Source organism: Sarcophilus harrisii, chromosome 3, assembly GCF_902635505.1.
Source record: "Sarcophilus harrisii chromosome 3, mSarHar1.11, whole genome shotgun sequence".
Taxonomy (NCBI): Eukaryota; Metazoa; Chordata; class Mammalia; order Dasyuromorphia; family Dasyuridae; genus Sarcophilus; species Sarcophilus harrisii.
This window is the reverse complement of record NC_045428.1, coordinates 74871147-74897268: the sequence shown is the minus strand read 5'-3', so window position 1 is coordinate 74897268 and position 26122 is coordinate 74871147. Positions and strand designations below refer to the sequence as shown.

At 35.5% G+C, this 26122-nt stretch overlaps 1 protein-coding gene across 2 annotated transcripts; it reads right to left on the bottom strand.

Annotated features, from left to right (window-relative positions):
- Positions 1-14821: 14821 nt before the first annotated feature.
- On the bottom strand, positions 14822-16719 carry LOC100934777 (gamma-crystallin D). Of its 2 annotated transcripts, none has more exons than XM_003765976.1 (3): positions 16711-16719; positions 16369-16611; positions 14822-15097 (listed from the first exon to the last, which is right to left on the bottom strand). In XM_003765976.1, exons 1-3 carry the CDS (start codon positions 16717-16719, stop codon positions 14822-14824), a joined length of 528 nt encoding a protein of 175 aa, XP_003766024.1. The 2 variants fall into 2 exon arrangements, with proteins under 2 accessions (XP_003766024.1, XP_012401870.1); XM_012546416.1 differs by having other exon boundaries at positions 14822-15094.
- Positions 16720-26122: the final 9403 nt, after the last annotated feature.

Below are 26122 nucleotides of genomic sequence, written 5' to 3'. Positions count from 1 at the left end.
GGTTGATCAATGGAGGATGGTACTGAGAGTTCAGTGTTATGGGCTACAGCTGCGGCAGCTCCCATATATATAGCAGGTCTGCTGCTGCATTGACAAAAATAACACAAAAGGGGCCCAGTGGGCCTAGGGAGGGGATTGTCACTTTTTTTCTTTACATATCACGATCATGAGGGTTCATTGTATGTTTTGCTCTCGTTCTCTCTAGAGCCTTCGAATTGCTGCTCGTGGCTAATGCTGTGGATGGCTTCTAATGAAGACTTTAAAATTGATTTGGGGGCACAAGCATTGAATACAACCCAGTTAAATATTGTCAGTGAATATATTTAATCTTCAAATTCAAATTTGAAATGACAGTGTGATTAAATTGGGACAGTGCTGAACTTGGAGTCAGGAAGACCTGGCTTCAATCAATCAGTATCAATGAGCATTTTTTACATGAATTGATGAAAAGCAAAGGGAGCAGAACCAGGAAAGCCCTCCACTCAATACGAAAATGTAGATGGAAAAGACAGCAATCACAAAACAATGAAAAATCAGTGTTGCAAAGAATAAACAAGGCTCTAAAGAAGAGCTATTAGAAGGTGCTACCATCTGCTCCTTCACAGAATGAGGGAGGTCCACAGGTGCTACATATTGCACATGTTTTTGGACTTTTTCCAATATGTTCAATGATTATGCTGATTTTTTTCCTTTATCTTATCTTTTTGTCTTTAAAGAATACTATTTGTTATATTGGATGGTTCTCTAGGAGAGGGAAGAGGAAGGATACTGGGGAAAACTATTATGACATGAAAAAATCAATAAAAATATACTTTAAAATTTGAAGTTACAAAATTTTAAAGAATAAGGTTGGTCCCCAAGAAGATATATGAGAATATATCTCCTCTCCATTCCTTCACAGAAGTGTTTTTTCCTTGAGTCCTTGGTCCTTGTGTCCAAAGGGGCCCTTGGATGTAGAACATTGCACATAAGGTGTATTTTTGATGTATTGATTAGTTTTTAATGATTTTTTTCTCTTCTAATAAAAAAACACTTCTTTATTTTAAAGGATGTCTCTCTAGGAGGGGAAAAGTGAAGGGCTAGGGGTACAAGGGAAAAACTAGACTTTTCAAAAAAAAAGGTTATCACTAGAAATCTGTTTAAAAAATTTTTTTAAAGCATTACTATGTCCTAGGTTTGGGGAATATTGGCAGCCTGAAAAACTGGGATGCTCATAGTTCCACAACAACCAGTGCCAGAACAAAAATGGATCTCTTATTGTCCTTACATTCCATTAGGGAAGTACAATGTGCTCATAAAGAAGTACATACAAGATAGATGCAAAACCTAGACACAATAGGCACTAATTTTTGGGGTTATCACGAAAGGCCTCTTGAAGGCATTTGAATTGAATCTTGCTCTAAGAAGCACAAGTAAAGGAGGCATGTGGTTTGGATTATGCAAAGGTATGGTGGTAAGAGATGAAATATGGGCCGCTTTTCAGCTTTTGGGATAAGAACTTACTGTTTGATAAAAATTGCTGGGAAAATTGGAAACTAATATGGCAGAAACTAGGCATTGATCCATACTTAACGCCGTACACCAAGATAAGGTCAAAATGGGTTCATGACCTAGGCATAAAGAATGAAATCATTAATAAATTAGAGGAACATAGGATAGTTTACCTCTCAGACCTGTGGAAGGGGAAGGTCTTTATGACCAAAGCAGAACTAGAGATCATTACTGATCACAAAATAGAAAATTTCGATTATACCAAACTGAAAAGTTTTGTACAAACAAAACTAATGCAGACAAGATTAGAAGGAAGCAATAAACTGGGAAAATATTTTATAGTCAAAGGTTCTGATAAAGGCCTCATTTCCAAAATATATAGAGAATTAACTCTAATTTATAAAAAATCAAGCCATTCTCCAATTGAAAATGGTCAAAGGATATGAACAGACAATTCTCAGATGAAGAAATTGAAACAATTTCTAGTCATATGAAAAGATGCTCCAAGTCATTATTAATCAGAGAAATGCAAATTAAGACAACTCTAAGATACTACTACACACCTGTCAGATTGGCTAAGATGACAGGAAAAATAATGATGATTGTTGGAGGGGATGCGGAAAACTGGGACATTGATGCATTGTTGGTGGAGTTGTGAACGAATCCAACCATTTTGGAGAGTAGTTTGAACTATGCTCAAAAGTTATCAAGCTGTGCATACCCTTTGATCCAGCAGTGTTACTACTGGATTATATCCCAAAGAGATTATAAAGAAGGAAAGGGACCTGTATGTGCACGAATGTTTGTGGCAGCCCTTTTGTAGTGGCTAAAACTGGAAACTGAATGGATGTCCATCAGTTGGAGAATGGTTGAATAAATTGTGGTATATGAAAATTATGGAATATTACTGTTCTGTAAGAAATGGCCAACAGGATAATTTCAGAAAGGCCTGGAGAGACTTACATGAACTGATGCTGAGTGAAATGAGCAGGACCAGGAGATCATTATATACTTCAACAACAATACTATATGATGACCAGTTCTGATGGACCAGGCCATCCCCAAGCAATGAGATCAACCAAATCATTTCCAATGGAGCAGTAATGAACTGAACCAGCTATGCCCAGAAAAAGAACTCTGGGAGATGACTAAAACCATTACATTGAATTCTAATCCCTATATTTATGCACACCTGCATTTTTGATTTCCTTCACAAGCTAATTGTACAATATTTCAGAGTCTGATTCTTTTTTTACAGCAAAATAACGTTTTGGTCATGTATACTTATTGTGTATCTAATTTATATTTTAATATATTTAACATCTACTGGTCATCCTGCCATCTAGGGGAGGGGGTGGGGGGGTAAGAGTTGAAAAATTGGAACAAGAGGTTTGGCAGTTGTTAATGCTGTAAAGTTACCCATGTATATATCCTGTAAATAAAAGGCTATTAAATAAAAAAAAAAAAAAAAAAGAAAGAAATATGGGCCGCTTTGATTAGATTGTAGAGTTTATAAAGGAGAATAATATATAATCAATCTGAAAAGTTAGAATGGAGAATATTTGTAAAGGGTTTCAAGTACCAAAGAGGAATGTATATTTTAACTTAAAGACAATGGGGAGATATTAACACTTTTTGAGTAGAGAAATAATGTGGTCAAATATGCACTTTGGGAAAGCCAATTTCTTAGCTATGTGAAGGATAGGTTAGAGAGGGAAGAATTGAATGCCAGGAAAGCAATCAGGAGGCATCTAAATAACCCAGAAGAGAAATGATGACAAGTTGAACTAAAGTGATTATGAATAAAAACTAGATAAGAGACATGTTGAGAAGTAATCAACACACCTGGCAACTAATTGGAGGTAGATAGGAAAAATTCAAACTAAAGATTTGAAAATTTGAGACTTGGTTCTTGGATAGGAACTTTGCTAACTGGAAGAATGGAGGTTCCTTGAACAAAAACAGGAAAAGTCAGGAGCAGATGTAGGTTTAGAGGATATGTTAATGAGTTCTCTTTTGGACATGTTGAATTTAAAAATGTATCAAACATCCAGGTGAAGAGGCTCAATGAGCAATTGGAAATTCAGGACTAGAACTCATGAGAGATGGTAATCATCTTCATAGAGGCGATCTTTGAATTCATAGAAACTAATGAGATAATGAGAACATAAAAAACAGAGAAATGAAGTCCCAGGATAGAGTATTGTGGTCACTAAAACACAGGGGACAACTCTCATATTATAATTGTGTGAAAGATCCCAACAAAGGTTAGTCAGATGAGTAGGAAGAGCATTGTCAGAGAAATATCACAAAAATAGGAATAATAGTGAGTGTCCAACAGCAGAGGGTGGTCAACAATGCTAATTTCTGCTGAAGTCATTATTAAATAGAATAATTTCTATCAAATGGTGGGAATTGGAGCTAAATTGCAAGGGTTCAAATCGAGCCTCCTAACATTGACTAATTGTGTAACCCTGATTCTCTAGCAACTTTCTGGGTCTTTCCTAATATGTTACGATAGGTGAACTCATGTGGAATTCACCACACCACTTAAATCAAAGAACCTTTGTGTAATGTCAAATTCAGTTCTTCTTTTCTTTTTTAATTTCTTAATAGTATTTGATTCCCCTCATTACATGTAAAAACAATTTTAAACATTCATTTTTTAAAAATTGAGTTCTGAATTGTCTCCCTTCCTCCTTCTCCTCCTTTTCCCCAAGATAGTAAACAATTTGATATAGATTATATATGTTCAATTATGTAAAACACTTTTATATGAGTCATTGTGAAAGAAGAAACAGATCAAAAGAAAAATATCCATAAAAAATAAAGTGAAAATAGTATGCTTGATCTGCATTTAGACTCCATTAATTCTTTTTCTGGACATGGATGGCATTTTCCATCATGAGTTTTTGGAATTGTCTTAGATAATCGAACAGCTGAAAAGAACTAAACTGTTCATAGTATTGCTGTTACTATGTACAATATTCTTTTTTGCTCACTTCACTTTGCATCAGTTCATGTAAGTCAGCTTTTTTTAAAAATCTGCAAACTCATCTTTTCTTATAGACAATAATGTCCCATTACATTCATATACAGCATTTTGTTTAGTCACTTCTCAGTTTATGGGCATATCCTCATTTTCTAATTCTTTGTTAGCACACATTTAAAAAAATAAGCTCTCCTTTTCTTGAAGGATCAAAGCTTCTTAAATTGTGGGTCATGGCCCCATATGGAATTCTGTAGCTGAATGTAAGGGTACAAAATTACAATTCATTATTAGTAAATGTTTGATTAGTGTACCGATTTTATATTCTTCTATACTTGAGATTTTGTAAAAAAAAAAAAATTTAAGGAAAAAGATGTTGTGAGTAGAAAAAGTTTGAGAAGCTCTTGATTACCCATAAATGTAATGGAGGGCTGATTGGTAAATTTTTACAGTAAGCATTTACACTTTAGAAATCCACAAACACCATTAAACCAGGTCTGAATTTGTTTTTTGTTTGTTTGTCTGGATTTAAGAAAGTGATGGAGAAAAATGTTAATAACGCAGATTAAACATAAAAGTGTGCAATATTGTTAATCACTTATTTGCACCCCTAATTATAGCTACCTCTTTTAGAAGGACCCTGAGAACAGAATGAACTACAGTATGAAGGACATAATTTAGAGAGAATTTGCTGGAAGAAATTGTATGGAGAACATTAGGAACATTCAGTTGAACTAATTTCCTATTAGCCTAGGACAGTATATCTATTCATATGCTAAGCAGATTACCTTTGCATTCAGACTGCCTATATCTTTGCTTCACAAAAATTCTACCTAGCCCCTCAAATATCCACAAACTTCATCTGTTAATGTCCCCCTTTCCCTGACACATCACATTGGAACTAAAAATTTTTTCCAATAGTAAAGTCTGAGTTTCTTCATACACATTCTGTGAAAATCATGAAATATTGGACTAGAAAGTCATGACAGTATATTTGCTATTAAACCCAATTTCTGATTTTCATTACTTACTCTTTGTCTTATATCTATCTGTAGGCAAATCGGTCAATGTATTTGTCGTCTGTAGACTAGATTATATTTCCAGATGTGTTATCATCCTCTAAACCTGTGGTTTCAGTGTTTAACAATCATAAATGGAATGCACAGTAGTTTAGAGTTTGCAAAAGATTTTACTTTTATGATCTTATTTTATCCTTACTACAACCCTGTGAGACATATACAGAAGGTATTTTTATCCCATTTTACAAATGAGGGAATTAAGGCCTAAAGAGGTTAGGTAACTTCTCTGGTCACATAACTTGTAAGTATGAGAGAGAAGAGTAGAATTCAGATCTTTCTTGAAAATAAGACAAATTCTCTTTGTACCATTCCATTCAGCCTCTTCTTTTCATTTTACCTTCCCCTTCTCTCCAGAGCAATAAGGTATGTTCAAAAATCCTTAGATCTGCAGAAATGCTCCCTTTGTTGTAGTACTAACAAATTGTCATTTTGGAATTATGCCCCCTAAGTCACTAAATTGATCTAGTGATATCACAAACAAGCCTAGACTCCAAAGAGATTTAAGAAAGTGGAAAATGTACCCCCAAAACATTCATAATAACTTTTTTTTGATGGAAGAACTGGAAACTAAGGGAATGCTTATCAATTGGGAAGTGGTTGAACAAATTATGGTATGTAAATATAAGAGAATGTTATTGTCATTAAAAACAAAAGGAATCACTTTAGAAAAACTTCAAAAACTCGTATGAATTTATGCAATGAAATGAGTAGGACCAACAGAACAAATCATGTAATAATACCAATGTAAAGAAAAACATCTTTGAGACATTTAAGAACTCTGATTAATGAAATGAACAACCATAATTTCAGATAAAGCATGATAAAGCATGCTTCTTACTAAGAAGTGATGGACGCGATATAGAATAGTCGGTGGAGAAATTTATTTTACTTGATTATGCATATTTGTTACAAGGGTCTTGTTTTTCTTTTCCTTTCTTAATTGGGGGAAAGTGTAAGGAAAGCCTCTCAAAATTATAGAGAAGCAAGCAGAGGGGAGGACAGAAGGAATCAGAAACAAAAATGGAAAGTTTTAAAGATTATATATTGAATTTATTACATACTTTAAAAATAAGGGCAAGCTCCACATAGTAGAAATTCATAGTTTTTTGTATAATTTGCTTGCATTCTTTAATGTATGTGAAAATATTAATTTTTGAGTGTTAAGTTTAGAAAAGAAACAAAAAGATAAATTTTATTAGTGGTGGAAAGGGTTGCAAAGACTGGATTTGGGTGAATGTGGGGGCAGTATGGAGTAAGAGTAATACCATGTTTAGTTTTGTCCAGTGATATATTGGAATTAGCTTATACTACCTTATGGTAGCCAATTGTTAAATTTTTAACGTGAGCATTGGCTCACTATAAATCTGGGCTTAATTTATTGTGTTGTGGATTGTTTAGACTTAAGTAAATGATGGAGAAAATATTAATAAAATAGAATAAACTTAAAGGTGAGTCTTGCTTACATTTTTTTTCAGTGAGTAGTTTGTTAATTTTTAACAGCATACTTCTGGTTTTATTTTAAACATATGTGGGTGGTTTGTCTGATACAACTCTTCCATCTTTCCTCTTCATCATTAATGCATGGCTTTCAACCCTTGTTTCCATGTACACACACACACACACACACACACAAAACAAAACCCATACACACACTACAACAGGTGGTAGAAACAACAACAGGGAGTCCTAAATAAAATCCATTTCTCGTTAAGTCCTTCCTATGGAGATAACTATCAAAATAGCAAGAAAAAGAAGTTAATAAATAGGTAGGGTCAGGAAAAAGAGAGGCATTTGTAATCATGGAGTTGGGGAAGGGGGTTTCTCAGCTGATACTTTTTTATTATAGCTTTTTCTTTACAAATATATAGCATAGGTAATTTTTTAGCATTGACAGTTGCAAATCCTTTTGTTCCAACTTTTTCCCTCCTTCCTCCCACTCCTTCCCCCAGATGGCAGGTTGACCAATACATGCTAAATATGTTAAAGTGTAAGTTAAATACAATATATGTATACATGTCTATACAGTTATTTTGCTGCACAAGAAGAATCGGACTTTGAAATAGTGTACTATTAGTCTGTGAAGGAAATCAAAAATGCAGGCCGACAAAAATAGAGGGATTGGGAATTCTATGTAGTGGTTCATAGTCATCTCCCAGAGTTCTTTCCCTGGGTGTTATCAGCTGATACTTTTTAGGGTAGTGTTGAATTTATAAGATCCAAGAGCAGGAAAACTCTGATACTGGTGATCTGGTTTGGTCATTTGTCTCTACTTTAATAGAGTAAGTTATTATTGAATTCGATGTGCTGTGGATCTAAGCCCATGATTAAAGTGGAAGCATTAAACAAGGTCCCAGAGTAGTCCTGGGTTGCTTACAGGAAGGAACAGGACAAGATGATGCTGAACAAGAATGAAAATCAGGGCCAGTCTGCTGTGTGTGAGACTGAGATAGGAAGAGGATAGCATAATCAGCAGCAACAGACAAAGCTGGATCTGGTACACAAAAAGAATTCACAGATGTCAGAGCAGGGTTCAGTGAAGCTTACAATCAAGTTGTATTGGGTTTTGCTTGTTCAGTGGTTTCTAGACCCACACTAGCTATTACTTATGCTTATTTGTATTTTCTAGTACCTCCTGGAGATCCTTTGTACCAAAACAGTCTAAGTCTGCTTTGTTGCTAAAAAATCTATAGGACTGTATGAACTAAGGAATGCTTCTGCAGCATTGGACTACACACCTCTTGTTAATTTTTTAGCTTATCTCATTAGAACCTGCTTATTTAAGTTTGGGTTTGCAAAGTGAATCCTGTATGTGTGCTCCTGGAAGAAGAGAGATACTGAAGAAAGGGATTTATTTGTCTGTTTGTCAATAAGGAGTAGAAGGGAACTGAGGAATTGCTTTGAACTAATCTGGTAACAAAAAAAGTCACCTATGATAAAAACAAACAAAAAACCCTGTACTCCATATTTGCTCTAATTCATTCTTGTCTAAAGACATAGCTCTGAGGAGCTCCCATGGTTATTTTTTTCTGACAAAGAAGAATCCTCACACTTTTTATATACCTTTTATACCTTCCTTCTCTCCATCTCACCTTTCTGCTTTCTATCCCTTCCCTAGGATAGCTTGCTTTCCTTAAAAAGCTTCTATTTAGCAAATCGCAGAATTTTTTTTCTCTCTCAATGACTAATCCAGTAATTTCTTCAAGTCTAGCCATCAATTCCTGAGGATTGTTTTTGGCCATTAACAATAACTAGTATTTACAACCCCTTTTTAAGATCTGCTGAGAACTTTACAAGTATTATCTCATTTTATCCTCACAATAATCCAGAGAGAAAATAGGCACAATTTTTATATTTTACAGAATAGGAAACTGAGGCAAACAGATTTTTAAGTGATTTTTTCAGAGAAAATCACATAGCTAATCGTTTGCACAGTTACTAGAATATAATATGTACTTAATACATTGTATTAATTAATAATAAGTTTCTAAGGCCAGATATGAACTCAAGTCTTCCAGACTCCAAATCTACTATTCTGTTCACTCTATCTCACAGCATCTTCTAGGTGTAAAAGTCTCAGTTTTGAAAATGTAAAGCTCGGAAGAGAAGTGGGATCCGACTAAATTCACAGAGGAAATCCACAACATAATCTTGAAGTCGAGGGATCATTTTATATAGTTTCTTGATAAATGCAACAACAAAGATAACTCTAATTATTAATGCCTAATAGGTATTAAACAAAAAGATATGCTTGATAAAGGTGTTTCTCATTGTTAGTGAGGTTTTGGTTTTGAGTCATTTCCTTTCTGCCCAACTCTTCATGATCCCTTTCAAGCTTTTCTTGCCATTGCCTTCTCTAAATCATTTTATAAATGATGAACTCAGGCTAAGTAGGATTGTGACTTGTTCAGGGTCACACAGTTAGTAAGTGTCTGAGGCTGAATTTGAACTCAGTTCCTCATTTGCTTTGTGAGCCAGTAACAATGCTATCATTGGATCTCCTGATTTGGGACATTTTCACTGACTGTTTCCATGTCTAGAAGGCTCTCTTTTTTCATCTCTATCTCCTGATTTCTCTGACCTCTTTCAAGTCCCAGATAAATTCTTACCTTCCAGGAAGCCTCTTCCTTTGGTTGATTGTTTTCAATTTATCCTCTATATAGTTTGTGCATAGTTGTATGTGCATTTTCTTATTCATTAGACCGTGAACTTATTGAAACTCAGGGACTATCTTTTGCCTTTCTTTGTATTCTCAGTCCTTAACACAGAGGCTGACTCACAGTAGTTGCTTAATAAGTAGTTATGGTCTGACTGACTAAATATAGAAAAGCAGGACAAGATAAAAACTCATTTGTTAGAGCCCAAGCTCCCAAGGACAGAATTCAAGGTTTCTGTGGTGAGAATAGGGGTGTGATGGTCTAAATGGAGGCAGAAAGGTATGGAGATCTCTCAGAAGCCTTATTCCACATAAGATTGGGTGAAAACTCACCTATCTGCCTAAAAAACTAAACTTGTGCCTGCATAACAGCCTCTAGTCATTTTTATAAACAACTGTGGTCAGCTTAAAAGTACCCAACCATTCTACTCTTAAGACAGCAGAATGAGTCAGATCAGTGTTTAGTCAATCTTGACTTACAGGGTATTATTAAATTGGCCAACATAAAACCATGGGACTATAGATTTTAGGCTGGGAGACACATCGGGCGTTATCTGGTATAATCCCCCTTTTTAATAGTTGAGAAAATGAGGAGCAGCTAGGTGGTGCAGTGGACAGAGCACCAGCCCTGAAGTCAGGAGGACCTGAGTTCAAATTTGATCTCAAACACTTAACACTTCCTAGCTGTGTGACCCTGGGCAAATCACTTAACCAACTGCCTCAGCAGAAAGAAAGAAAGAAAGAAAGAAAGAAAGAAAGAAAGAAAGAAAGAAAGAAAGAAAGAAAGAAAGAAAGGAAGGAAGGAAGGAAGGAAGGAAGGAAGGAAGGAAGGAAGGAAGGAAGGAAGGAAGGAAGGAAGAAAGAAAGGAGGGAAGAGAGGGAGGCAGGGGGGAAGGAAGGAAGGAAGGAAAAGAAAGGAAGAGAGGAAGGAAGGAAGGAAGGAAGGAAGGAAGGAAGGAAGGAAGGAAGGAAGGAAGGAAGGAAGAGAGGAAGGAAGAAGAAAGGAAGGAAGAAAGACAACTCTGTCTCTGTGATCAAGTTGTGGATGCTGAGGAGGCAAAACATACTAATGGAACAGTTAAGTAATGGTACAGTGTCTGCTGCCATCTGTGACAGTCCAGCTGTGGTGCATCACATGGAAAGGGAAGCTAGACTATTGCCTGAAAGAGGAGCAGGGCAGGCTTTAGCTGAGCAATAGTGGAGCAGTATGCTGGACTCCAGCTTCCTGCCTTTGAGCTTGGACTTTCAGATCTCCTCTTTGTGGGTGTTTATCTGGGACTTGTGGTCTAGTTTTCATGCAAGGTATTTTCGGGTATTGCTAATTTTCTTTTCTTTTTCTTTTCTATTATATATTTTTTATTTACAAAACATATGCATGGGTAATTTTTTCAACAATGACCCTTACAAAACCTTCTGTTCCAAATTTTTCCCTCCTTCCCTTCCCCCCCCTCCCCTAGATGGCAGATAGTTCAATACATGTTAAATATGTTAAAGTATATGTTAAATCTAATATATGTATACATATTTATACAGTTTTCTGGCTGCACAAGAAAAATCGGATCTAGAAAGAAAAAAAAACCTGAGAAGGAAAACAAAAATGTGCTGCTAATTTTCTAGAGATTACACTCTCGGATTACTTCTCTCTTGCCCCTGTGAATATTGATTGATCTGGGGCTATTTTGCATCATGGCTCTATGTACAGACAAAGATTTGCTTCTGTAGCCCTGGTGTTGTCCACAAGTTCCCTACACCTTTCCCTTACTCACACCATCACCTGCTGACCACTAAGAAAAGCAGCCAGATTTCTAACGTGAAGATGAAGTGCCTCTCTAAGGCACACAGCTGATAAACTAAAAACTGAAAGTTTCTGACTCCATGTTGTCTAAATAGGAGGAGGAGAAAAGGAAAAAAGAGGAGGAGGAGGAGGAGGAGGAGGAAGAGGAGAGACAGAGACAGAAAGAGACAGAGAGACAGAGAGAGACTCAGAGAGAGACAGAGAGAGACAAAGAGAGAGAGAAATAGAGATAGAGATGGAGACACACAGAGACAGAGAGAGACAGAGAGAGAGAAGAGAAACAGAGGCACAGAGGGAGACAGACACAGAGAGAGGCAGAGCCAGAGAGACAGAGAGAAAAAGAGAAAGAGACAGAGAATCAGAAAGAGACACAGACAGAGTGACAGAAACAGAGAAATACAGAGACAAATACAAAGATAGAGATGGAGAGAAACAAAGAGACAGAGAGACAGAGACAGAAATTATATATGTATTTACCTGCAAAATTGTACTTTTTAGATTTTAATAAATTATTGATTATTTTGGGATAATAGCTGTTAGTAGCACCGGGTTTAAAATAAAAAGACAGGTTCAAATCCACTTACTATCTGCATGACCTCTTTGAACCCCATTTTCTTCATCTGTAAAACGAGGGGATTGAACTAGAGATGATTTCTAAGTCCCCTCCACTTCTAAATCCACCACCTATAATCCTCTGAATGGGCCAAGAATCACTAGCTGGTGGATTTTGGAGGGAGGGAAAGAGGGAGAAGCAAAAAGGAGTAAGAGAAGACTTTGATTGGCAATATAAAGTGACAGGTGAGAGAGGGTAGAAGGGGAGGAGGGGCATAGGTTGTCCAACCAATAACCAGTGGTGCAGAATAGGATGCCTGATGGGCCCGTTGCAAGGGAAGTGGCTGTTACAAAGTGATTTATATCTGATATAGTAGTTATGGATCCTTCAGGGTTGAAGCTCCTCTGTACCTCATTCTGTGACCTATTATGCGACTACTTTGAGAAGTTATTTTCATCCTAACTGAAGCTGTTTAAGCAACTGTTACTTCACCTTTCTTTTTGAAGTAGAGTAAAAATTTACCAGATTAAAAAACTGAATGGGAAGATATAGTTTTATTACCTTATTATTTTTATAGTTTAATAATAAGATTAATAATAAGATTGTAGGAATATCTGATTCCATTTTGTTTTCTGCCTCCATTTTGTGGGCAAGCTGTTTTGAGTCATTTATTTTTCTACAAGTTGTTTTTTGATAATAAAATAAGTGCTTGTGTGATATGATATAGTAAATAACGTGTGTGCTCTTAAACACTGAAAAGCATATGTGAATCCTCTAATAACAGAAATCACCAATGAAAAATATATAAACAACTTTATCAGCAATTTATGTAGTAAACTATCAATCAAATTATATGACAAAGAATTTAGGAACACCCATAGTTAAAAGTATAAAAAAACTAACCTGAGGTTCCATCCTGTCCTTAGCCTGATTAGGGAAGGTTTCCTCCCATTTGAGACTTGAATAGCCTGCATTTACTAGGGAACAGTGCTGACTGACTCATTGATGGAGAATTGCTGATGATTGTATCAGGAGATGGCTGGGCAGAGAATGAACCTTGTGAGTCTCCTATAAAAGAAGCTTATTGGAACCTCCAAAACTCTGTTTTAATTAATGAAGTTTGATTGAATGCATGGAGAAGCTTAATTAGCTGTTCTCTTACACTAAAAGCTTTTGTAATGATGAATCTCCTATGTCTATAATTCAAAATGGAGTCACTACCTTTCTAGCTCATCAGAGTTAGTTTGTATTCAAGCTTTGCCTTTGCTAACCAACTTTTTAATGCTCCCCATGCAACTTTCTACTGCTATTAAGTGTACAACAGTTTTTGACTTGAAAAAAATTGATAGATAAACTTTCATCACGTGGGAGATCTCTGCATTAGTAAAATCCCAGATCTGGAAAAACACAGAAAAAAAAATGAAAGGGGGATATGGGCAATAGTTTAATCAGACCATGGAACTGAAAGTAACTTGGAAGGTACATGTGTGTATGGGTACATATGTATGTGTCACAAATATGGCTCCTTTATTTATATAATAACAAAGTAAGAACCTTTTGGAAGAAAGGGACAGATTCTTCTCTTCAGCACCAGGAGAAGCTTGATCCATCATAGACTTTTTGGAATTGTGAGGTTTTGTCCATTTTTTTCTGGTCAAAGAATTATCACATGATGTAAACAGTGGAGTGGGACTTTGATCAAGCCCAGAAAAACAAAAACAAAACCAAAAAAGAATTAAAAAGGAGAAAGGGAGCCGGAAGAAGAAGGACCATGGAAACTTTGACCTTACATCTTTAGGGCATCTCCCAACAGCTGGAAAGGATGAAGAAGCTGTCAAGGATGTTCTCAACAGTAAGCAATGGCAAAGGAAGAGACTGAGATGTGTTTTTTCCCCCCCTATAGCAAAAAATCACAGGGAGAAGAACTGACGACACTGGAGAGAGTAGACAGAAATAAAGACTATGTTTTATCATTGAAGTTCACCCATATGTTTGGAACTTTGATAAAAAAAAATAGATTTTGGGGGAAGATAATGTGGAGGAATGTCTCCTCCCTCTTCCCTTTCCTTATTTTGACTGGCTATAACTGGTATCCATTTCTAGGATTGTTCCCTTCCTCTGCCAGATTTTTTTTTCTGACCCAGTTTTTCTTCTCATCAACATCTGTAGTCCATCCAGATGTGTATTTCTTTATGCCCACTGATTTATGATAGGTCAACTCTCATAGTTTTAGCCAAACAAAAGGAAATTAATTAGAAAGTTTTCCAGTACCAGGTTTGGTATCAACCCTTGGTCCATTGTTAAAGATATTTTTTAAATGGGATCATATTTTACAAGCCTTTTATACTGTATTTTTGTTATTTTGGTTTTTTTTAATATTTTTGAAAAGTAGAATTGGAATAAAATAAAATTAGTGGAATCTACTTCATTTTACAAAAATCAGTACTCTTTTAGGGAATATAAGGAGTCAGGAACTCTTTCCTTAGACTTCTGCCAAAGGATCAAATATGCCCAACTGAATCAATGAGATATTCTTGCTAAATATCTTTTCCCTACTATAGCTAAGTAACTCTTTTGTGTTAACTGTTGTGATTTGAGTCTCATTTCATTCCACTTCAAACTTGAAGCCTTAGCCCATCCTGATTCAGCCCCTGATTCCATCAGAAGAGTCAAATAAAAAACAGGAACCAGTTAATGCCAGGAACACACAGAAAATATTTTATTAATTTCCAGATTGAGAAACGACGAGGGTAAACATATTTTAGTACAAATCCATGACTCTCCTCAAAGAGCCCACTTTGGCATTCATGGCCCCCCAGTCTTGGAATCTTCTGTATTCTCCGGGTCTCAGCAGATATTGTCTTCCTCTGTAATTAGGCATTTCATAAAGAATCCAGCAACCCTCTAACACATTGAGAGAGTAAACCTCATGGAAATGGAGGCGATCTTGGAGGGAAGAACAGTCTTCACTGAGTTCCGCCATCTGGCCCCTGTAGTCTTCCCTCTCATAGATTCGGATTCTGTGGGACCCAGTCTGCTGGTCCCATCAAAAGAAAAGGTGGAAAAATAAAAAGTGAGAGTTTGTCCACATTTAATTCATAGTCATAGATTAAGTTTGTTAATTTCACCCTTTCAAAAGACCATTTATTATATTTCTCTGTACAAAGTAGAATTTATAAAATAATCATTCCATTGATAGAGAGTTGAAGAAATACAGAAATAGTAACATTCTTCACATGATACAATCTGCCATCAGAAGAACCAAGAGTGTACTCAATTGCCTAAAAAGGTCAGAAAGCTTCTGAGGATGACATGATTACTTGATTACTATGTAGTCTTCAAGCTATTAGTCTCATGGTTGAAAGGACTATTGCCTTTTTAATTTATTAGTTTACAAATATTTTTGATTTTTGGCTTAGTTTGGTAGGAAAACCAAGTAAAAGTAAGTTTAATCTATTAAGGCCATCTCCAAAATGAATGATTCAACATTGATTTGAAACTTAAATCTTAGAAAATATTTAGAATATTTGCATTTATCAAGAGAATAGGATTCTATGGTATTCTGACAGTGTATATCTAAGTCCCTGTCATTCCAATTCAATACTTTGTCATCTTTTATTGGGACATCTCAAACTTAAAATACAGATCTTCTTGAGTTTAAATATATATATTTCCAAGAACGCCAAGGTAAAAAATGCAACATATTTTAATGTACACATTGCCTGAAGGAAAGAGGGTGGACTAGCTTAAGGAAAAACCACTTATATTTGATTTCTCTCTTCCAATTTTCTGTTGTTGACTACCTTCTTTAGCACTTTTTTTTTCTTTCATGTGAATTGCCTCTTGAGTACTTTTAAAATTCCTTGAGAATAAGAATCATGTCATATATTTTGTAACTATTATGGCATCTATTGTGTATAGAGAACATACCATGTTTGTGATCAATACTTGTTAATATATTAGCTGTTTATCACTCTCTTTATTGGTAAACCTTTATTAAATTTGAATAAAATAACTTCTTTTTAAACTTCATCCGAACTCTGCCACATATTCTGAATATTTGCTTGTCAAATCCCCATACACTTTTTACATGGTTTGAAAATTTCAATTGGAAGTCCACTGGCCTTTTCTTGGTATTATAGTGTCCTAGATTTAGAAATGAAAGGGATCTTTGGGTCCACTGAATCTCATTTACAAATGAAAACACTGAGGACTGTGAAGGTAAAATGAATTGCTCAAAATTTAAATTTTGCCCCAAAATGGCAAGTCTATGATTTGAACCTTTTGAGTCCAAATCTATACACTCACATGAGGGATGATGCGGCAGGACCTGATGGAGTCATTGAAACCCATCCACTCCTGGTAGTCAGGATACTCTCCCCTCCTCAGGTAGTACTGGCAGCCTGAATAATTGGGCTGCTCATAGATCATCCAGTTGCCACTGTCAACCCTCACAGAGTTGCAGCGACTGAAGTAGGACTGGAGGTTGGAGTGGTCACTGCTGCACTCATAGTAACGGCCCTGGAAGCCACGGTCTTCGTAGAAGGTGATCTGAAACAGAAGAAAAAGGATCATGGGCCGGATTCCTCACAAATTACACGTGGGCCAATTCCCCAAAGACATTCTGTGGGATCTTCAAGCTTTGCTCACCTTTCCCATGTCTGTGTGATGGCTGATGCTGAATCCCGTGCTAGGGGCAACAGCAGCGACAGCCCCTATATATATAGCAGGTTTGCTGCTGCGTCGGCAAGAACAATACAAAAGAGGCCCAGCGTGGCTAGTAAGGGGATTTTCACGTTCTCTTTTTCCTGTTCTGTATCATCATCTGTAGGGGTTCATTGTATGTTTTGCTCTCATTCTCTCTCGTACATTCGAGTTGTTGTCCTTGGTCAATACAGGGATTCCTATTGAGGTCTTTTAAAGAATTATAATTTGGGACATTGTCTACTTGATAATAGAGGTAGAGCTTCAGCTGTTTCATATAGTCTGTGCTTTTGGAAAATGGCCTTGTGTCAATCACATTATATAGGATAGGAAGAATGGAAAATGTGCAATTAGAAGAGGAATATAAAAAGTTATATAACATGGGAAATGTGTGTTAACCAGGGGAAATTATTCAATTACCTCTGTGTATTAATATTTAATAGTGAATTCCAACAAGAGAAAATGTTAGATTTTGTGAGGGATTTAGGTTAACTATTAAAAAGAGATTCCTGATACAAAAGTATATAAAATATTGCAATGTACTACTAAGGAAATCTGCAGAATTTCCTCCTTTAAAAAGGGTAAGAGAGGCAACTAGGTATCGCAGAAGACAGAGCACTACCCTGTGGGAACAGGAGAATCTGCATTTGAACCCATTCTCATGTCTTTGACACTTATTAGCTATGTGACTCTGGGAAAGTCATTTAACTCTAATTGTCTAGCCAAAAAAAAAAAAGGAAGGAAATTAGGAAGGAAGGAAGGAAGGAAGGAAGGCAGGAAGGAAGGAAGGCAGGAAAGAAGGAAGGAAGGAAAGAAGGAAGGAAGAAAGGAAGGAAGGAAGGAAGGAAGGAAGGAAGGAAGGAAGGAAGGAAGGAAGGAAGACAAAGAAAAAAGGCTAAAGAGTAGAACAAACACCTATGTATCTGCTTGATAATTGGATCATGTTAGTAAGAATCTTATTAAGAATGAGATGGACTTTCCAACGTTCTTTCATCTTTCAACAATCCTAGGATTAAAAAGGAAGATGATTTTAAATCAATGCAGAAATTTTTTTTCTATTTCTATTTCCCCAGAGTGAGCAATAATTTAAGCAGGCCAAGTCAATAACAATGCAGATTTTATTCATTTAACTTTACCATATTTGCCTTAAACTGGTCACCCTTCATATCTGCTATATACTTCCTACTTATGTCAACCTCAGAGAAATCCTCTTACTTCAAAACTCAACTTTAGCATCCATCTTCTACATGAAACCTTCCCTGATTCCTTCAATTACTGTCTTCCTTCTTAAACTACCTTGTATTTATTCTCTCTATATTTATTCTATATATGCTTAGATATGTAGTCATCTGCCTGGTAAAATATAAGTAAGAATAGGGATTGTTTCAGTCTTTATATTTGTTATCTTCAATGCTTACTATTGTGCCCAATATGTAATGGGTGCTTAATCAATACTTATTAATTCATTGATTGACTGACTGAATATAATTTCAATATCATTCCTTGTGCCTGGAACATATTCCCTGTTCATCTCAGTTTCACAGAATCTATATGCTTTTTAATATTGTTATAGAATAGATATATAAAATATAGTTATATATATGTAAATATAATATATCTATATATATAAATTATATAGTTCTGTTAGTTTTGTTTTTTTTTCACTCTGTATCACTTCATACAAGTCTTCCTATGTAATAATAAATAGCTAGGATTTACATAACATCTTATTATTTGCTTTACCAATATTGTCTCATTTTATCACTAGGATGTAGGTGTTATTATAATCCTCATTTTGTAGATTAGGAGACTGAGGCAAATAGGTTAAAAGATTTGTCCAGGGCCACACAAACCAGTAAATGTCTGAAGACAGATTTGATCTTTAATACTAAAGTCCTTGACTCTACATTCAATGCTTTATCCAGTGGGCCAACTAGCAATCTATGTTTCTTTGAATTTCTTACATTCTTTTTTATAAAGCAAAACTATTCTGTTACACTCAGACATTATAATTTGTTAGCCATTCTTCAACCATTAGGCCTCCATTTGGTTTCTACTTTCTTTGATATTGTGAAATAGTGCTACAGTGAATATTTTATTATAAAAATACAAATCTTTAATTCTATCTTACATGAGAGCCATATGGTATGAATACAGCATCTGAACAGTTTGGGATGCATTTTAATCTGACATATGGGGTTTCTAAGTTGATCAAATTATAAAATCAAGATACTTTTATGTAGTGAGCCCAATAAGAAGAATATTCTTGGTTGAATTATATATTTATCACAGTGTTTATGCCTGTAACCCTCAAGGACTTTAAATGAACGTGAAATAAAACTGGGGTTGGCCAATACCAAGAAAGGAAAGAAGCAATAATTAGAAGTTGAGTATCCAATTATACCACAGATTTATTAGGCTGGAATGAAGATTAAGGGACAGAGAACCAGCCTGGAAATCAGTAGATTTGTGTTCTAGAACTGTCTGTATTATCAACAAACTCTATGAATTAGCTTGTGCTTTCCTCGTGTGCAAAATAAAGAACTGAGATCAAAACCTAAGAAACACTTTAGTTCTAAAACATTCTTCTCAACTTGTAAGGTCATTAATACACTGGAGACTGGGGGAGGAAGAAAAGGATAGAGCATTTAATAAACACCTACCATGTACTAAGACTTTAAAAAACATTTCATTTGATCCTTGTATCAACTCTGGTAGGTAGATATTATTATTCTCATTTTTACATTTGAAGAAACTGAGTCAAAGAGATTAAGTGACTTGTCCAGGACCTACATACCTACTAGAAAATGGATTTTACACAGGATTTCCTAACTTCAGGCCCAGTTTCTTTGCCATTTAGTCGTTTTCAGAATATAGATCAATTGGAATCCATGGAAGTTTTTCAGTGTTTTTGTATCTAGTTTTTTATCTTATTAATATACAAGAAACAATTCAATGAGTGTTCATTAAACACCTACTATTTGCAATGCTTATTTCCTTTGTTTCTGTCCATGACAAATAACTATGACAAAAAATGTTCCAGTATATAATGTCCTTAGATATTCCATAGATAGGAGATCACTGATTGTGTATGCTAAGAAAGTATATGGTATAAATATTGTAATGGCTGAATCAATAGTCAGTAGGCTCCTTGGAATAAAATTCAACAATGGATTAAAGACAAATATGGAGGGGAGGGGGAAAAGAAGAACAATGAATAATAGCTAGAGAAAAGGAATAAGAAACATGTGTGTCTAAGTCAGAGGCAGAGTGAGCAGAATTTCTCAGTGGATGTGTACTGGAAAGGTCCCAGGAATTTCTAAGTAGGGATTGGAAGAGGAAAGTGTTTCATGTAGCTAAAATGGTCAGCTACTAAAAGTTTGGGAATCAATTTACCCTGAATCTGAGGATAAATCCTGTAGAGTTGCAAAGATAAGACTTTGCTTCCTTAAGGATCTTAAAAGCTGGTTGACAAGCCTTAGACTATTATTTTGTTGGTGGAATTTAGGAAGAAAAATTAAGCTCCCCAGTGAGTATAGAAACAGAAAAACCAGGCAACTGAACAGAGGAATCTGGTACTGAGAAATCTCTAAGCCATTTAAAAAAGTTTGTTTTCTCAATATTATTTTCCTAATAAATGTAAAGATAGTTTTCAATATTCATTTTTTTCTTCCTGGAATTTAGATTTTGTTTTTTTTGTAAGAGCTTTTTATTTTCAAAATACATACAAAGATAGTTTTCAACATTCACCTTTACAAAACCTTGTGTTCCAACTTTTTCTCCCTCCCTTCCTCCCTCCCCCCTCTCCTACACAGCAAGTAATCTAATATAGGTTAAACATGTGCAATTTTTCTAAACATATTTCCACATTTATCATGCTGCGCAAGAAAAATCAAATTAAAAAGGGGGAAATGAGAAAGAAAAAAGCAAGCAAACAACAACAAAAAGGGTGAAAAGGCTATGTTTTGAACCACATTCATTTCCTACACTCCTCTCTCTGGATGTATAGGACTCTCTTCATCACAAGATCATTGGAACTGGTCTGAATCATTTCATTGTTGAAGACAATTCCATCAGAATTGATCATCATATAATCATATAGTTGTTGTCAGGTATAATGATCTCCTGGTGCTGCTCATTTCACTCAGCATCAGTTCATGTAAGTCTTTCCAGGTCTCTCTGAAATCATCCTGTTGGTTGTTTCTTACAGAACAATAATATTCCATAACATTCATATACCATAACTTATTCAGCCATTCTCCACCTGATGGGGCCATCCACTTAGTTTCCAGTTCTTTGTGACTATAAAAAAACATTTTTGCAGGTGTGGGTCCTTTTCCCTTTTTATGATCTCTTTGGGATATAAGCCCAGTAGAAACACTACTGACTCAAAGAATATGAACAGTTTGATAGCCCTTTGGGCATAGTTCCAAATTGCTCTTCAGAGTGGTTGGATCAGTTCACAACTTCACCAACAATGCAGTAGTGTCCTAGTTTTCACACATCCCCACTAGGATTTATCATTATATTTTCCTGTCATATTAGCCAATCTGAGAGATGTATAGTGGCACCTCAGAGTTGCCTTAATTCGCATTTCTTTAATCAATAGTGATTTAGAACATTTTTTTTCATATTACTAGAAATGATTTTAATTTCCTCATCTGAAAATTATCTATTCATATCCTTTGACCATTTATTAATTAAGGAATGCCTTTCAACCTTCATTTTTATGTTTTCTCCCTCCTTCCCTTACTTCCCCTCTCCCAAAGACTGCAAACAGTTTGATATAGATTATATATGTGCAGTCCTTTTAAACATATTCTCATATTTGTCATGTTTGTGAGAGAAATCCAAAAGGCAAAAAAAAAAAAAAACCACAAGAAAGAAGAAGCAAACAAGCAAAAAAAGTGAAACTATTTTGCTTTGATCCACATTCAGTCTCCATAGTTCTCTCTCTGGTTACAGGTGGCATTTCCCATCACAAACCTATTGGAATTAGCTTGGATCATTGTATTGCTGAGAAGAGCTAAGTCTATCATAGTTGATCATCACACAACCTTGCTGTTACTGTGTACAAAGTTTTCCTGATTCTGCTCACTTTACTGAGTATCAGTTCATGTATTTCCAGGCTTTTCTGAAATCAGCCTATTCATCATTTCTTATAGAACAATAATATTCCATCACTGTTATAATATATAACAGCCATTCCCCAATTGCTGGGAATCCACTCAATTTCCAGTTCCTTGACACTACAAAAAAGTGTTTAAGCCATTCTTAAGTTGAACAAAATTAGACTTTGTGTTTACATTATGTACCTGAGTCATAGTCAAAGTGGTATTTTGGAGTCAACAGTAGTCAGATAGTAAGGATTTATTAAATGCTCACTGTGTGCCAAGATATAGTCTAAGCACTGGGGATACACAGAAAAGGAAAAGCCGGTATCTGACCTCAAAAAGTTTACATTCTAATGGGGGAAAGACAAAATACCTATGTGCATACCACATATATAATAAGTATGTTTATGTGTAGAAAGAGGAGAGAGAGAAACAGGGACAGGAGAGAGACAGAGAAAGAGACAAAGACAGACAGAAAGAGAGAGAGAGAGAGAGAGAGAGAGAGAGAGAGAGAGAGAGAGAGAGAGAGAGAGACAGAGAGAGACAGAGACAGAGAGAGAGAGACAGAGACAGAGACAGAGACAGAGAGAGACAGAGAGACAGAGAGAGAGAGACAGAGAGAGAGAGAGACAGAGAGATAGAGAGAGACAGAGAGACAGAGAGAGAGAGAGAGAGAGAGAGAGAGAGAGAGACAGAGAGAGACAGAGAGATAGAGAGAGACAGAGAGACAGAGAGAAAGAGAGAGAGAGAGAGAGAGAGAGATTGACAGAGAGAGAGAGAGAGAGAGAGAGACAGAGAGACAGAGAGACAGAGACAGAGATAGAGACAGAGAGACAGACAAGAGTATGGATTATCCCCAAAGTTTTGGCACAGTTTTGAGTTACTAAAGCTTAGGGAAAGGCACTAATAGCTAGAAGGATTGGGAAAGTCCCCTCAAAGGTAGGATATGAGGATTTGAATGGAGAAGGGTAAGAATTCTATTCAAAAGTAAGGAACAAATGGAGTCAAGTCATTGCTCTCCCATTTTTGTGTCCCCTTGATTCACTAGATAATTCTATGCTGTGACTAGTAAGCTTTTATAGATTACACCCGGTAAACAAGAATTTATTTGAATTGAAATAAATATCAAATAATAAAGAAATATAATTTACAGATGACAGATCACGAGCTGTTCTAACAAAATAGTAAGAATATCTGGCTTTTCTTTATTCAGCCTTTCTTCCAGAGAAATCCTTTTTTTTTTTTTTTTTTTTTTGCCTAATTTTCAGACTGTTAAGTGTGGCACATTCCTTTAGGACCAATTCAAAGATGACCCAGAAGTTAATCATATATTTGACTGATTGGTTCAGTATTCTCTTAGGTCAGTTTTTCCTCCTTCTGTATAGTTTTAAAAAACTGAAATATGTTCAAGTAACATGGTTGCGGACTAATAAAACCAAGGGAAATATTGAAGTTCAGTTCTATTACTTCTGTTACTGCTTGCTATAAAAATGGTTTTGGAGGCCATATTGCCCCACTACTCTGTTCAGGCACTTTTTGTTGGTGGGAATAAATTGCAGAACACAGCCACAAAGAGTATACAGTGAATTATCAATGATATTCACATGTCTGCTCTTTTTGTCTTATTCTTCTGTCTAGTGAATGGTGATATTTAGTTGTGGGAAAGTGTCACAGCCAATTTGACAATTTATTAATCATACAATAACAATAAATCTCTAATTAAAAAAAAAGTTTGGTGTAGAATCTATCTAATCAGATCTCTTATGGATCCAGCTCCAATATGCTTAGAAAAACTCTACATCTTCACCTCATTATTTTTGGGCTTGGATATATCACTAATTTACCACCTTCAAATATTTCTTTTCCTCTCCTCAGTTAAAAGTTAAAAAAAAAATCTGAGTTAAAAGAGCATTTTGCTCACATGACTGCAGTGACTGAAATTTGATTTCCCATCAACCCGGAGTAAACTTAGATCCCTCTATGAGTCATTTCTAGACTAGCTTGAGAAAGAAGGGCTGTCACTCATGTAGTCAGTCAAAAAGCATTCATTTTCATAATCCTACCCCAGAAAATTTGGACTTTGCCCCTGAGATCCTGGGATAAGTAAATTTTTGTCTTATCTCACCTGGAAGCAGACCTCCATGCCATTTCCCAGTCATTTCTATCCTGGTTTCTCCACATTCAGTCACTATATTGGTAAATAAATGTTTATTAAGTGCCTACTGTTCTGGGATACAAAGTAAAGCAAAAAATACAAAAAAGCTCTCTTATGGGGCGACAATATTTAGATAACTAGGTTCAAATTAGTTAAATATGAGATAAATAGAAAATAATTGACTGAGGAAAGGGACTGAAATTAAAATGAATGAAAGGTTTCCTGAAAAAGATGTGATTTTTGCTGAGACTTGAAGGAAGAGAGAGAGAGAGAGAGAGAGAGAGAGAGATATGAAAAAGGAGAACACTTACAGACAGCAAAAATGCCCAGTTTTGTTGAATGGATATTTAGAAAGTAAATGGTAAAAGGATTCAGCCCAGAAAGGGGACCATCTCTAGTGACAGAAGTGTTAGCATAAGTAGTAACTTGAGATTAAGCCATACAGATGAATTAATTTGTCTTCATATATGTTCATTGCTAGTAAAATCAGTGCTCTGGAGAAGGAACTGGCTAAGCACTCCAATATTTTTGCCAAGAAAACCCCATTTGGGGTCATAAAGAGTCAGACAGGACTGAAATTTATTGAACAACAAAATCAACACTCAAATTCCCATTTGTTCTAGTGAGATTTGTTTCAGCTTCAAGTCAGAGCAGGTAAAATAAGTTAGGAGATCTTGTTTTCTTGAAGGAAACTGAACAAGCTTGATAGCCATTGATCATCTCTTTTCTCTTTCTTTATATAAGAATATTAACCAGTTTACACAGATAAAAAATCTGTCTGGTTTTTAAAGATCTTTCAAATACAGTTGAATGAACCTTCCAGCTATACTTTTCCAATGTATAAAAATTCACAGCATAAGGAAATGTGTCCTAATTTACAATCCAAATTATTCTTGGTTGCAGCTTAAGCACACTTGCTCTTCTGTAGGCTTCAGGGAACATGGATAATTGCCAGCTGTCATCTTTTGTCGACATTCTTTACACATTCAAATAATGTTGCTAAATCAACCGGAAACTTTTGGCCTGTGAGTAAAATAGTATCATTTCCTTTAAGCTCTTTTAATAACTTTTATATCTTTAAATATTTTTTACGATTCTTCTATTGATGTTTTCTCTCATACTACATTGAAAACGATAAAGGTTTCAAAGTTTATGTCTATGACATTTTACTGAAAGTCTGATTGGTTTGGGCTTTTGGTCTTTGGGTAGCTAATTTCTTCAAGTAGAAGAAAGATCTAAAAATAGAGAATAAGATGAGTTTAGAATCTCTTGCTCCTTCATGAAAAAAAGTCGTAACTCTGTTATAGAGATTCAGGGTGGTTGTATGACAAAACTCAGTCATGGTAAAATGCTATTGCAATCAGTTAGTCAACCAGCATTTATTAAGTATCTACTTATGTGCCAGGCATTATGATAAGCTCTGGGGACACAAAGAAAGACAATAGCACCTGACCTCAATGAATTAATAGTTTTATAGTGAAGATAAATTCTACTTGCACCATAAACCACATCTTTGGAGGTTTAACTCCATCATCTCTTCAGAGTCTTGCTATCCTGATTGGTGAGTTTATTTGGCTCACTATTTTTTTTTTGATAGATCTATTTTTCTTTTTTATTTAAATTATAGCTTTTTATTTTCAAAATACATACAAAGATAGTTTTCATCATTTACCCTTGCAAAACCTTATGTTCCAAATTTGTCTCCCTCCCTTCCCTCTACTCTCTCCCATAGACAGCAATATATATATATATATATATATATATATTAAACATGTGCAATTCTTCTATACATATTTCCACATTTATCATGCTGCACAACAAAAATCAGATCAAAAAAGAAAAAATGAGGAAGAAACAAGAATGAGTCATATTCATTCCCCATAATTTCTCTCTAGATGCAGATGACTCTCTCCATCACAAGTCTATTAGAATTGGCCTGAGTCACCTCATTATAGAAAAGAGCCACATCCATCACAGTTGATCATCACATAATCTTGTTGCTGTGCACAATGATCTCCTGGGTTCTGCTCGCTTCATTTAGCATCAGTTCCCTCTCTGAAATCATCTTGCTGATCATTTCTTATAGAGC